Source organism: Electrophorus electricus, chromosome 2, assembly GCF_013358815.1.
Source record: "Electrophorus electricus isolate fEleEle1 chromosome 2, fEleEle1.pri, whole genome shotgun sequence".
Lineage (NCBI taxonomy): Eukaryota > Metazoa > Chordata > Actinopteri > Gymnotiformes > Gymnotidae > Electrophorus > Electrophorus electricus.
In genome coordinates, this window is record NC_049536.1 from 13,044,949 (window position 1) to 13,058,075 (window position 13,127).

The following is a 13,127-nucleotide window of genomic DNA, read 5'->3' on the forward strand; positions in this document are numbered from 1 at the left end:
CCGGCGTGCGCCAGCAGCAGCGTGATGAGTTTGGGCTCCTTCTCCAGCTGCATGGTGTGCTTGCTCTCGTTGGACAGCAGGGTGCACACGTTGATGGCGAAGTCCACCTCGTTGGGGAGGCCGGAGAGCAGAGACAGCACCAGCTTGTTGTAGTCGCACGGCGGGGCGAAGTCCGTCGACAGGCCGTAGCTTTGGCGGAGATAGTCTGCCGACGGAGATGGACAGCGAAAATCAGACCTCCCGTCACGCCCCCGGGAAAACCACGCCACGCGAGGGCCGCGCGAGGGCTGCGCGAGGGCCGCGTTTGCTTAATTTCTGGGGTCCTCGTTTAATCTGTGCGAGCTCCACCGGCGTGCCTCTCAGATCAGGCGCGGCGGGTCTGCTGCGAGCTTCTGCAGCTCTGTTTGTGCTGGAAGCAAACATATGAGCTCCCACGAATAGCAGCTGACAGTAGTTTAGAAATCCCATGTGCTCAGCAGCGGTTAATCAGGCCTGCACCGTGGGGGGGGGGGGGGGACCAAAAAAAAAACCAAACACAATGAGGGTGCAGAGACTCGGCGTTCAGAACGGAGAGACCACAGCAGAAGCGGCTCCCTCGCCTCTGCCGAAGTTGAAAGAGAATCATTGGATCCTTAAATGAAAAGGGTCAGGGTCTGTTTTCCAGCATCTTTCACAGGATCAGAGCTCAATCAGCTCGGAGTAGAGCGGTCTGCTTGAACGATCGCAACCCCTAGTCTGGGTACAGCGTGCGCGGCAAACGCCGTCTCGGAGGGCGTGCCGGGAGCAGCACGAACGGCCAGCTCTCGTGGGCGCGCCTTGAACGGACCGCCACGGCATCTGGGAGCGAATGCAGACCCATTTCATTAGAGGGGTCATGCACTGTTGTAGCCCCCTGCCAGACCACTCTGGTTCCATCAACAGAGAGCCATGTATTATTTACCGAGACGACTGGCTCAACCGGCACACGACCTGTACTTCTGCCATCAATTCTCATCCAGTTAACGGCAATCATCTACAGAAAAGAATTAGTGTGCGCTGACAACAGACACTAATGAGACCTGTAAAACAGTGGCCCAAAAAACAAAGGTTGTATACAACTGTCTTTTGATAAAAGCCTGCAACCATTTTTGACTGGTGATGCGAGACATGGCCGTGCAACACTGCCTTGTTCATCTGTACCTGCATGAATGGGCAGAAGTGTCTTACTATTCCTCAGTCTAAGAATTTCTAAGTCAGCTTTTAAGGTCTAGTATGCAGTGTGTGTGTGTGTGTGTCTCTTACCTTGGACAAACAAAAACAAGCTTTTATGTTCACATACAAGTTTAGCTTCCGGAACATCACATATGGGCACAACTCTGCAGCTCGGTATGCCACACCAACACAGTGCTCCAACTCATAAAAGCACATAAGCGCAGAAGTCTGGAATATTGGCCAAACTCCAAATCAATTCAGGGCGCAACAGAATGTACACTTCAGTTACACACACATACACACAGCCCAATCTTGTAATTGTCATTTGCAGCCAAGCAAAGGGAGAGACAGACACTTCACCAAAGCACACGTGTATATAGACCTCGAATGGAGACCTGATCACTAGTGCATACAATGCACATGGACCACACACACAGGAACCAGCCATGTCACTAGTGCATACCACACACATAGACCTCACACAGGAACCGAACCCCCCCCAAGGTAACTAGTGCAATTCGTGCACATAGATCTCACACAGTGACTAGCCATTTCCCATGTTCGCTAGTGCACACCATGCACAGAGACCTCACACACAAACAGGTGATTTTCCATATTGTGCCTGACCCTGGGCCAGCCGTGGCAGCGCTCTCCTCCGCCGGGGGTGGCTGCACGTACCTGATACGGTGTGTTGCTGGTAGTTGTAGGAGCAGGGCATCGCACCAACTGGGAGAGACGGCTTCGGGTTCCCTGGCTGCACCTCCTCGTCATCTTCTCCGAAGTGATGGACCTTCTCATACTTCTCTAAATAGCTGAAAGAATAAAAAAAAAAAAAACCAACAAAAAAAAAAAACACGATGAAGATAAGAAAAAAGGACTGAGCACAGTTAGCAGCCGTACCAACAATCTATTTATTCAGATTTATTAATGACGTGTCAAAAAATTGATAACGAGAACGTGTTTCGCTCGTGACTGAGAGCCGAACACCGCGACGAACCCTCCGCTAGCTTGTGTGGCTGAAAAATTCACCACAGCTTAAGAGTGTGCGGCTGTTTCTGTTATCGGATGCACAACTTAGCTGGGACGAGAGAGAGGATGAGAGAAATGGAGGGAGAGAGAGAGAGAGAGAGAGAGAGAGAGAGAGAGAGAGAGAGAGAGAGCGAGAGAGAGTGCAAAGAGCACCACTGCCAGCCGTCTGTCAGTCAGAACATGCCAGCATCCTTCAGCTAAACATTCACAACACTCTACTAGCCTTAAGCCTGCCAGACCAAGAGAGTACGAGGTCTGTGCTTTAAACTGTGCGCTGATCTCTGGGTACAAGAGGAGAAGATCTCCTTCACACACCGACAGGGAGGTGAGGCAAGGCTCACCCATTTGCACTGAGCACTTTCACAGGATCAGCAGATGGTGGAAACGTGTGGTTAGTCTGGAGCGCACTTCTCCGCAACACCTGCCAGTACCACTAGACGGTTTAGTGAGACGTTCTCACAAAACAATATTCAAAACGGACCCTCCCCCACCCTCACCTGGCAGTTCTCTTTCGTAAACATGCTTCTGCCGCTCTGTCGACATCAAGCCGCATGACTAACTCGGAGACGGCGACAAATTTTCATCTTTGGGAGGCCGGCCCGTGCCCGACAGTAGCAGCGAGGTCACTCCACTGCTGCCTGGTGTTCAATGCTGCGGCAGGCTGGAGTCAAACGCAACAGCATGTCTCGCGCAAGCCACAGAAAAAACAAAAACGCCAATTTGTTGAGAGAGCGGAGAAGCTGAGGAATTCCTGAGGAGCGCGAGCAGGACTAGCACGCATTACATCATCACGCAGAAGTTCAAGATCAGGTCACGCAACAGTAACGCACCAGTCGGTAGAAGAGCCCCAGCAGCACTGAAACAACCACTAGACCTCAGACCTCGCGAGTAACTGTCAGTCTGCAGCCAGCGCATTGTTTAAGGGCATTTCCCTCAAAGATATTGACTCAAAGAAGTCAATAATCAAGAAATGTTAATTACATTACAACTACAGTTAAACAAAGCATGTTTTAAGTGGCTAAATGAAATGAATGTACACTGAGCTAGGGAAGAATTTCTCTCTCAAACACACACACACACACACAAAATGTACCAGTAACATCAGGACAGTCGGTGACTCACTGAGTCCGTCTCCTGAATGAGGTCCCCCTCATATGTGCAGCTGAGGTAATCCCACACACCCACACATACACACACAACTATAAATACTTTGCTTCACACACTCGACAGTAAGGTCTCACTATAAATACCTGCTGCCAGCTTCACAGCACATCACACACACCGTCTAGCCTGAGAGGGCGTCTCCTAGACTGCTACAGCTGTGCGTTTTACACATCACACAGCACTGTGACTGATTACACACGTCACCGATGCATCGGGTCTTGCACGCGCACACACACACCCCATCCTCAGCAGCCCTAAATCCAATCCATACTGTTATCTCGCCAGTTCACCAGACACTAGAGAGACACACGAGGGCGTGATCGCTCACAGAAACGGCGCAAGATCCCAACGGCGACGCCAGGCTCAAGGAAACGAACGCTGTTCGCTCCGTTGCCAAGCAAATATGCGAGCAAGGCAAGTGGCCGTGGCCTGGCAAAAGTAGTCTACACACACATACACACACACACATACACACACACACACACACACACACACACTCGACGTCATTTAACCCCGATCTCCTGGACCGCTCGGTGCGTGTTTGGGTGAGCGGCCTTCGATAAACGAATTACTAAAACACGCAAGAGAAGCCAAGCTGAGCCATTAGGCTCACTCTGGGAGCAGTGCTGGAGACGTTTCACCACCATGACAGGAGCAACAAAGGGCTATGCTGACATGACCGATGTGGATTAACCATGGTTCCTTACCACCCCCCCCAAACAGCTCAGCACTATTAGCGCACACATTCTGGTGAGTTCCACAAGAGCTGGCTGTTGGTTATTTAACAGATTACCTTGGGGGGATGGAAGCAGGCACATGCCGGCACAAGGAAGTTGATAAGTTCATATAAAATGACTATGACCACCTCTTCCTCTTTACTACTCCAGTCCCCTCAGTTCCAACACCTGTTTTCCTTCAACAACGCAACGTGATGCCTGAAGCCGCGGTCTTAAATGGAGGGGACCTTTGTTCACAACTTAAATAAGCCATTTGAAAATTGGACCCAAAAAAAGACGGTGTTTTCCGTGTCAGATAATAAAGTCTCGCCATTCTCCGAGCTATTAGCTTAATTTAAAACTACACAAATGGAAAGAAAGCCCGATTCCGACCATTTGATTCGACCGCTTAGTCGGCGTTCAGACTGTTTGTGAAACATTGGCAGTTAGCGAAGGACTAGCTGGCTGCAAGACAGACACCTCCAGGACTTAAAAGTGAGTGCTCACTCACTTTCCCTCTTCCAGCTCCATGATTTGCTTCTTTTTAGATTCATCAAGAAAACCCCAGGCAACAGCTTTAAAGTGATTACTAAAGATTTATTAGCTCCTTGCAGTGTGTTCCGATGACTGACAACCCCCCCACCCCTTGGCCCTCAATTGGCTCCTATCGCTGACCACTTCAGAATTTGGGGATCTCCCTAACATGCCCTGTTCAAGTACCCTGCACAGCACAAGGACAGTAAATAATGGCACATATATTGCCCCCTACTGCAGTCAGAGAGGCCAAGGTCTAGTTTTCCCCTTTCCTAAGGATGACCCGATGACAGGGATGAGGGTGGATTTTCCAGATGTACTAAACAAAGTAGCTGTCTTCTTGGAAAACACATTTACTATGCGATTACTATGAGAGGAAGGCTAAAACACACAGAGCCATTCTAAAATAAATAATTAACAAAACAGACCAAAATCGACCACAAGTATGAAACCTGTATATTCTGTGAACTGTATTCACGTGGATCACACAAGACGCTTGGCCAATATCAGTTTCCCAACATGGCAGAAACTGAAATCAGGAACGTCTTAATAATTGATTTTGTTTCTAGAATGAGACTAATATCCCATCCCCTACAGCAGTAAGTGGCATCCTGAATGATGGTCCCGCAGAACTAGAAATGTACAGCGTAGCTGTAGGTCATTAAGAATGTTGGACAAAGTTTTTACCTGGTGGCTGAAGGCTCAAAAAAAAAAAGAGAGAGAGAAACACAGCATTCAAAGAAAAAGAAAATCTGTGCCAAGCCTGGTGACAGTTCTGTGCCCTTGTCAGGAAGCCATGAGCCAAATCCTTCTACTGCCTGAGCTGAGCAGTTTTTAGAATGCTCGCAACCTCCAGGCTGCCTAGAGATACCCTAAACAATAACATCCAATCATGCAAGACAGAGCTGACTACCAATTCAGGACGGTGGTGGTGCAAATCTGTCCAAGAGAGACCAGAAAAGGAGGGGGATGCACAAACGCTGGTAATTCCACCTAAAAGATGACCAGGAAGAGGAAATATGGGTCAGAAGGTCACTACACAAGTATGCTAACGTCACACTGCATTAGTGACCTAGGGTTTTAAAGATGGTAGAGGGGCACCAATTACATAACGCAGAACTCTGTGGAGGCCAGACTCTCCACAGGAACAGAAGTCTCGCCATCATTTAGTCCACATGCAGCAATCCTTTAAAAGCTGCTCAGAAACTTCAAGAGTGAATGCTGAAAACAAAAATTATCATGAATAAGCGTGTTAGAATTTTCAGTGCAACTCCCAACTGGCTGCCAAGAACATCAAAGCCAGCACTGGCTTGGGCTAAAGCGACACTGGAGAAAAGAGAAGTGTAAGGCTAGAGAATGCCCACAGCCCAGCACAGCCCAGCCCAGCCCAGCCCAGCCCAGCACACACACACAAACAAGAATTCCCACTTAAGATGATAGCTGCTGAAAAGGGGCTGCACCTACCACAACAAATCTTTTGGGGTCATTTGGAAAATAGGTCACTGGTATGTTTGTGGTTAACGCTCCCATTTTAACGGTCTATACAGTTGAGGTTAATGAGGTGTCACTTGCCATACATAATCTAATCATGCCCATGCTGAGCTGAATATAAAAACTAACGCACACAGCAAAAAAAAAACCCGACCATTTTTCCTCCCCAAACAGGTGGATAACTTCAGGATGTGCAAATTGATCACAATTACAAGGAAGCAGCCCTGAGTCCAGAGGGCTGAAACTGTGACTTTGTACAGCAAAAGCAGAATCACCACTAACCCCCCTCCCACACAGAAGGCAAGTTCTCAACCTAATCGCTGCAATGATTCTCCTATAAAAAAATTATTTTTTTTTTAAATCAACAGTCAACTGTAAAGTCAAGTTATGTTTATAACATCAGTAGCATCATATCCTTGGAGATGAAACGTGCCTTTCAATATACTCCACTACAAAGGCCCAATCTAAAACCGCACTAGGCAGTAATAGTTGTGTTGGTTAACACGCTCCTTATCCCATGCGTTCTAAGAGGTGAAAAAACAGTGCTGACAGTTCAGCGCCTTGGCTGAAGCGCTGTTGCACTTTTTGGGCCAAGTATGCACACTTGTTTCATCATTGCTAAAGCTGTCATGTAACATCTTGGAATTTATCCACAAGTCTCCTTTTTTTCACACATCAAAAAAAAAAAGAAAAAAAAAAAAGACGGCGTTTGGCTGATGACATTTGATTTGCTCTTAGCCTTGCTGCCTACCAACTCGTTTTAGGTCTGTTCTCTGAAGTCTCAAGAGTTTCAGCTCCAACTCTGCCGACTCCGTGCCAGTGACAAAAGGGAAACACATTAAAGTGCCAATTTTAAAAATAAATTTTAAAGTTGCATGAAGATTGTTCTCAGGCTATGAGGAACCAAAATATTTTGATGGAGAAAACAAGCCCACAGGTGTGTGCACCGGAACGTCACACAAACGGGCGACGGTACATCATCCTGACCCGAGCTCAAGCGTGATTAGACAAACACACTCTCCTCACATAACCTGCCACTAATAAGATATGGAGAAGAAGCAGCATCCCATGTAGCTCTAGGCAGAGATCTGGACGGAGCAGAGCTCCCTTTAGCCGTGCATCCCTTCCTCCTACGGACACTTCAACGCATGGCTAACTGTGAGAGAGAGAGCGTGCGTTTCCAAGTCTTTTGGAAGGCAAGTGTGGACAGTGGAACCAAGCGCACTGCGTGCGCTGTGCTGAAGGCTAATTACGCTCGAACCCGCTGCATGGCAGGCGCATCCCTGCACTGGTGGCATACGCAAAGCCTCGTACTGCCAAGCTCGGAGCGTGCTCGAATGGAGAATGCCGTGCAAGTGGGTAGAAACAAGTGCAGCGATGGCCGGCACCGGGACGAGCTGTGGGTTGGACGGCTGCAGCTCAGCACTTGGTCGGCGCACGCTGCTCTGCTGCACTTTCAATTAGCTACGAGTAAACATCCATGAGGGCACATGCAAAGTGCGGTATGATTCACTGTGTCTTGCACACCAAGTCAACAGGTGAAATTATGGGACAGTGAGTATCAAATGAGTTTGCGTATCAATCCCTCAAACTCATATATATATATATTTATATTACACACACACACATTTAATTATATTATATATAGAATGTGTGTGTGTGTGTGTGAAAAGAAACCTGACACCACCACATATCAGGTAAATAATGTATAGTTTTTAATGTATTGCTCATTAAAAACTAATGTATAGTTACTTTACATTGTGTTAATCTTTCTCCTAACATTTCCAGGCACCTCTGCTGAGAATGAGATAAAGCATTGCTACAAGAACAACAGAGCAGGTCCATATTTGACAGGTGAGGCGGCTCTACCACTGTACACAAACTAAGCAAGTCAGACGCTAAAAGTTCAAGTTTTGATTTTTTTTCCCCCCCAGTAATAAATAGCCTTATACAGCGCTGAGCGCCAGACGGGGACATGAACTAAACAAGCCTCAAAAAGAGCAAGGAAGCCCTGCTCCCGAAAACACAAAAGGTCTTGACTAAAAAAAAGAAGCGATATGACGGTACAAACTCGCCAGCGCGGAGCACGCCGACATCCACATGTAAACACGAGGCGCGCGTGGCTGCGGACTTACCGAAGGTAGTACTGTTTCAACACAAAAGCAGCATTGGAGCAACTCCTCGGAAAATTAAACTCCTCGCCAAGTTCGGACCACTGGTTTTTGTCAGAAACCTGCAAATAAGAACACATTTGATGATTCGGTAGACACCGTCGGGGGTAAAAATTGTTTTTGTTTTTTTTTAATTACTCGGCATTCTTCAATCTGACAAGCACACGCGAGTTATGAGGCGAATGTTTGCTTGGTGCCACAACAGTTTGAATTAGGCAGCTTGCTACCTACTGTTAGCAGTACAGCTAACACTACTTTTGGTTAGGGAAAAATTTCTCGCAAGCCATAATGATAACGGAGCTCTTGATTACAAATAACTGCCCGAGCACACTACGATCGATATGAGCGAGGGCGGCGAGGATATTTGGGGTCGTCCGATAGTATTTACAGTATTCAATAAATAGGCCTGTGTGAGGCCTACATTTAGTCTTCAGCCATGAAGCCAAAGATGGCTATGGCGAATTACTAGCTTCCTTGAAGCGATCGCAATAAATCCACTCAAGAGGCGACCATCCGCGGCGAGTGGTGTTTCCGAGCCCATGCTCTCTGCCGATAATCGATGTTAAACGTGCCCGCTAATTTTGAGTTGCTCAAACTGCACTCAGACTCCTGGTAGTAATGTCCGGACTTTCAATTCATCCCACTCTCTCAGCACAAGCCACCACACTGCACTGATGTGCAGAGAGCGCAAGGCCATCATCAACCCAAACTCAGATGTAAAACTGCAAACATTTCCAGGTTAACGGGACGGATAGTTTTCTTCGAGTGCCGGGAAAGCACCACCGACAGCCCGAGTGCGAAATTTTTTGCCACTTTTAGTTACACTCACCTTAGCAAATCCACCTAAAGAGACGACTCTGATATAGAGAGCGCTCAGATCCAGCTCTTTTCCACCCACGACTGGAACCTTTTTAAACGGCGATCTAAAGAGAAAAACAGTTGAGTAAACACGGGAAAGGCTTCTTGACAGTCTAAACGCAACAACACGTGTGAACGAGTGCAGTTTAAAGTTGTATTTCACAAAATAAAGCCGCCTCTCACCCTCTGCTTTGGTGAAATTGCCGCAGCTCATCCAGGAAAGCTAGTCCTTTCCTTCGCTGATCGGGTAGATTTTTTCCCGTCGAATTTGCCATCGTTTAGATCCTTAAATTCGGTTAAAAAACCCACTCATTCGCTTCCTAAGACACCAAGGATCCCATACTCCGGCGGCGCTCAGTCATTCGCGAGGCTGAGTGTTTAAAAAGTTAAAGAAATAGCGAATAGAAAGAAGAGCGCCAGCTCGCTAATAAGGACTGTTACAGGCTACACAGAAAACAACCCGATCCAGCCTGCTCCAAGTTAAAACCAACAGTTAGAACATCGTCCGTAGGAAACGGCAAACTAAAACTGTCATTGTATAAGATGGCAAAATTAAAATGTGCTGGCTGCGAATGTGCTCGTTTGAAGTGGTTTGACAGTGTGGTACAGACGCGGCTCCAGTCGCACACACACTGTAAAGCGGCAGCGGGATCCAGTTCTCAGACAAAAAGATCCGAGGCCGCGAGCCCTGACTGCTCTGCAGCGCCCCCTTCCAGAAACAACGGCACTGCACTGTCCAAAGCGGTTTATTGGAACAATAGACAGTGTTTTCTTTTTCAGGGCTCATCTTAAAACTTCCGAAATCCGTTAAAACAGAACAAAGTGACAAGCGCTTGGTGGGGGGAGGGCGAACAGCGGTGAAAAAAAGGACATAGGTTAGCTCGTTAAGGTGTCATTCTACAACAGTAAATTCCATAACTGTCTAATAATTCATTTTTTTTTATAGACTCATGAATCATTGAAAAAAAAAGAATTATAACTTATTACCACTGAACCTTTAAGCAGTTGATAATTATCTGGTGACTGTTCACTAAATAAACTTTGTTCCCTGCATTGTCCATTATGATAAATGCAATCTGTAATTGTCTGATGCAAAGATTAATGTATTTAAGGGGAAAGAAGGCAAAACCTGAAACAATTGCACACACGTATAGGGCGTAATAAATGTGTGGTTTGTGACGGATCTACAAATTGTTGCCTACGAAGATCTGCAGCTGCTCTAAAAGCTTTAGAAAGGGCACTGCTTTGGGTTTCAGTGTGTTGCTCTCGTCGTGATCTTTTCAGAATACCAGGCTTCAGTAGTTTTCAGTAGTGAATCCAGTCTGCTGAGATAAATGGAAATTGCTCATGATCCCTTTCATAACTGCCAGGCGGATATCTACTTGACGGGGTTACTACATTCAACCATTACACGCACCCCTTTGAGCGCAGCATATTCTGTCACAAAATGGCGGAGCTCAACATGAAAGACCCCATTTTGTCATATTGACACAGCGGAGTACTCGACGAAACAACTTCCTCCGAGGGAATTATGATTAAACGAAAATTGTTAGAAGTGGACTACCTTACATCGATGAATGTTAGCATCAGCGAATGTAGCTCGACGAGCTCAAATATTCAAGCCTGGCTCACAGTCCGACAGCTCGGTTTTTTGGTTTTGTTTTTTTTTGCTAGCTAGCCGCCCTCGCTGTCAGCTCACACTGCCTCGTCTGAACGCAGAGTAATTAGCAAGTTAGTCCACGTTAAATTACGCACCTTTCTTAGAACAAACACAGTCTGGTTTGAAGCTGGTTTGAAATATGAACAGCTTTACACATTTCCGCTGAAGTCTATTGCGTGTAAACTGGACTGGTTATTACTAGGGTTAGCCAGCTACCTCGAGCGAAGTCAGCTATCTTAGCTAGCTAGTTGTTTAAGATTTATACTATTTGGATAGCTAGAGAAATAGCAAAATAGAATGCCATCTTGCTTAAAAGTAAATAATTAAGTAATTTAAAAAGTATAGGTAATTCAAGGGACATTTGGGATGACGAGGCTCTGACAAGAGTTATAGATTAACGAGAGTTATAGGTGCTTAACGCTATATGTTGAATAAAATATAAAAATGCTGGTCGTCCCGAGGAGTTTGTACCAGTATGTGGAATTAACCATTAGCGCTGTATTACGGTAATACATAATTAGAGATGTTCGCAACAAGTATGAAATCAGATATAATGCTTATGCTAACGTCTCGTGACAGCATCTGGAGCCGTGTTGAGTGTTACCAGCTTTTCAGTCTGCTTGTTCCTGAAGCCACAATGTACTAGTCTTTTCAAGAAAAGAAATCTTACTAATGTTACTTTTCTTTGATGAATAAAGTAAAAACAAAAAAAAATAGATTTGGTTCTCTAAAAATGCTTCTAGGTTTTAGGATCGTTAAAATTAGGTAAAGACTGCCCTCTTGCGGCTGAACACGTCAAGTCTAAATATTGGCAAAGTGGAGGATGGAGGCGCATCAGCAGGATATACGTGATTAGCCACGTATGAAGCGGAGTGGACCCTTGTTTTAAATAACACCACTTTTGTTGCTGGTAGACGATACAAAATATCTTAACATTTTTATTCAACAAAAATTAACCAGATAAATTATTGCAAGTTCTGCCTAAATTTGTACTAATGTTAAATACTTTATTAATAACACTGATCTACAGTGATATTTGATTCCAACAACAAAAATGTTTATGTGGTGATTTTGGCGCTGGATAAATTCTGAAAATAAATTTGTATATAGAGCATAGAAATTACATAAACATGTTTATTTGGCCTCAGAAACATCAGTGTCAAGCACTACTCTGTCACCAATATTTTTCTCCTTGGCAGTTCAAAAGTAAGATGGATACTCTTAAGCCATGCTTCCACACTTGGTACAGAAAATAATGAGAGTAGTAGCCTACTGCAGAGGTTTGCTATGAAACCTGTAAAAAAAATAAAAATAAAATATATATATATATATATATATATATATATAAATATAAATATAAATATATATATAAAACATTCTAAACAATTTTATATGTTTAAAGAGTTAATCATTTACTCTGCATCTGACAATTTTACTCAACAGTGTCAAAGATTAGTCAGAATAATGTCATTTTGTGGAGGGATAAAAGCAACCAATAGCATCCCTTGTGTGGAGGAACTTTTGCAACAGGTCATCAGACATCATTGATGATTGATGATTGATGATATTATTATGCTATTAGCCAAACAGCATATTACAAAGGCATTGTGAAAAATACTATTTTAAGAGGTTTTGTTTACTTTAATTCATTTGGAGATCAGTCACTAAGTGGCAGTGCTGTTCTAAAAATGGCTTGCTAGAAATAAAGAGAAATACAAGGAAGGATACACTCCTTTTATTCAACTTAATTCGTGTGAAGTATACTTAACCTCTATTAGTCGATAAAATCCTAGAAATAAAAAGTATCGTTCAAACTGGCTATAAATACTTATGACTTTTTTTGCTGGCCGCCTAAGTGGTTCTTTATTAATACATTTGCAATTAGCATCGACAAATGTTTAATAATACCATCAACTTTAATACTCGAGGCTTTGCAAAGGCGTAGTGGTGGCTGGTAATAGCTAAATGAGTAGAAAAGTAATAATATATAATTAAAGTACTTTAAATGAGATGGATAAAACTACTGTTTCCATAAATTAAGGTTGCCTTCCGCTACTGGTAAATTACATTTTGTTTAGTGACAGATATCCACCCACTGAGTTTACAAAAAGTAAAAACAGTAAACTATCAAGTATATCTTTGTGGGATCTGACATAGCCAGTATTTCCATGAAGGAATCAAAGATTGCCATGAGGCCAATTTCATAAAACCTACCGCCGACGTTAAGTGAAAATATCGCAGAGGAAACACTTTTATTCATTCATAAATATGCTTTACAGTTTGTTGTCCTCATGAATCGCTAAAACTACATAC

General features: G+C 44.6%; 1 protein-coding gene across 1 annotated transcript in view; it reads right to left on the reverse strand.

Moving 5' to 3' along the window:
* The window catches only part of arid2 (AT rich interactive domain 2 (ARID, RFX-like)), a 33,684-nt gene extending 23,855 nt beyond the window's left edge, over positions 1–9,829 (reverse strand). The window contains 5 exon segments of the mRNA XM_035523529.1: positions 1–205; positions 1,870–2,003; positions 8,261–8,358; positions 9,126–9,219; positions 9,338–9,829. The exon segment at positions 1–205 is cut by the window's left edge and continues 14 nt beyond it. Coding sequence (XP_035379422.1) covers positions 1–205; positions 1,870–2,003; positions 8,261–8,358; positions 9,126–9,219; positions 9,338–9,429 — 623 coding nt within the window. The 5' untranslated portion in view covers positions 9,430–9,829.
* Between the last annotated feature and the right edge of the window lie 3,298 nt (positions 9,830–13,127).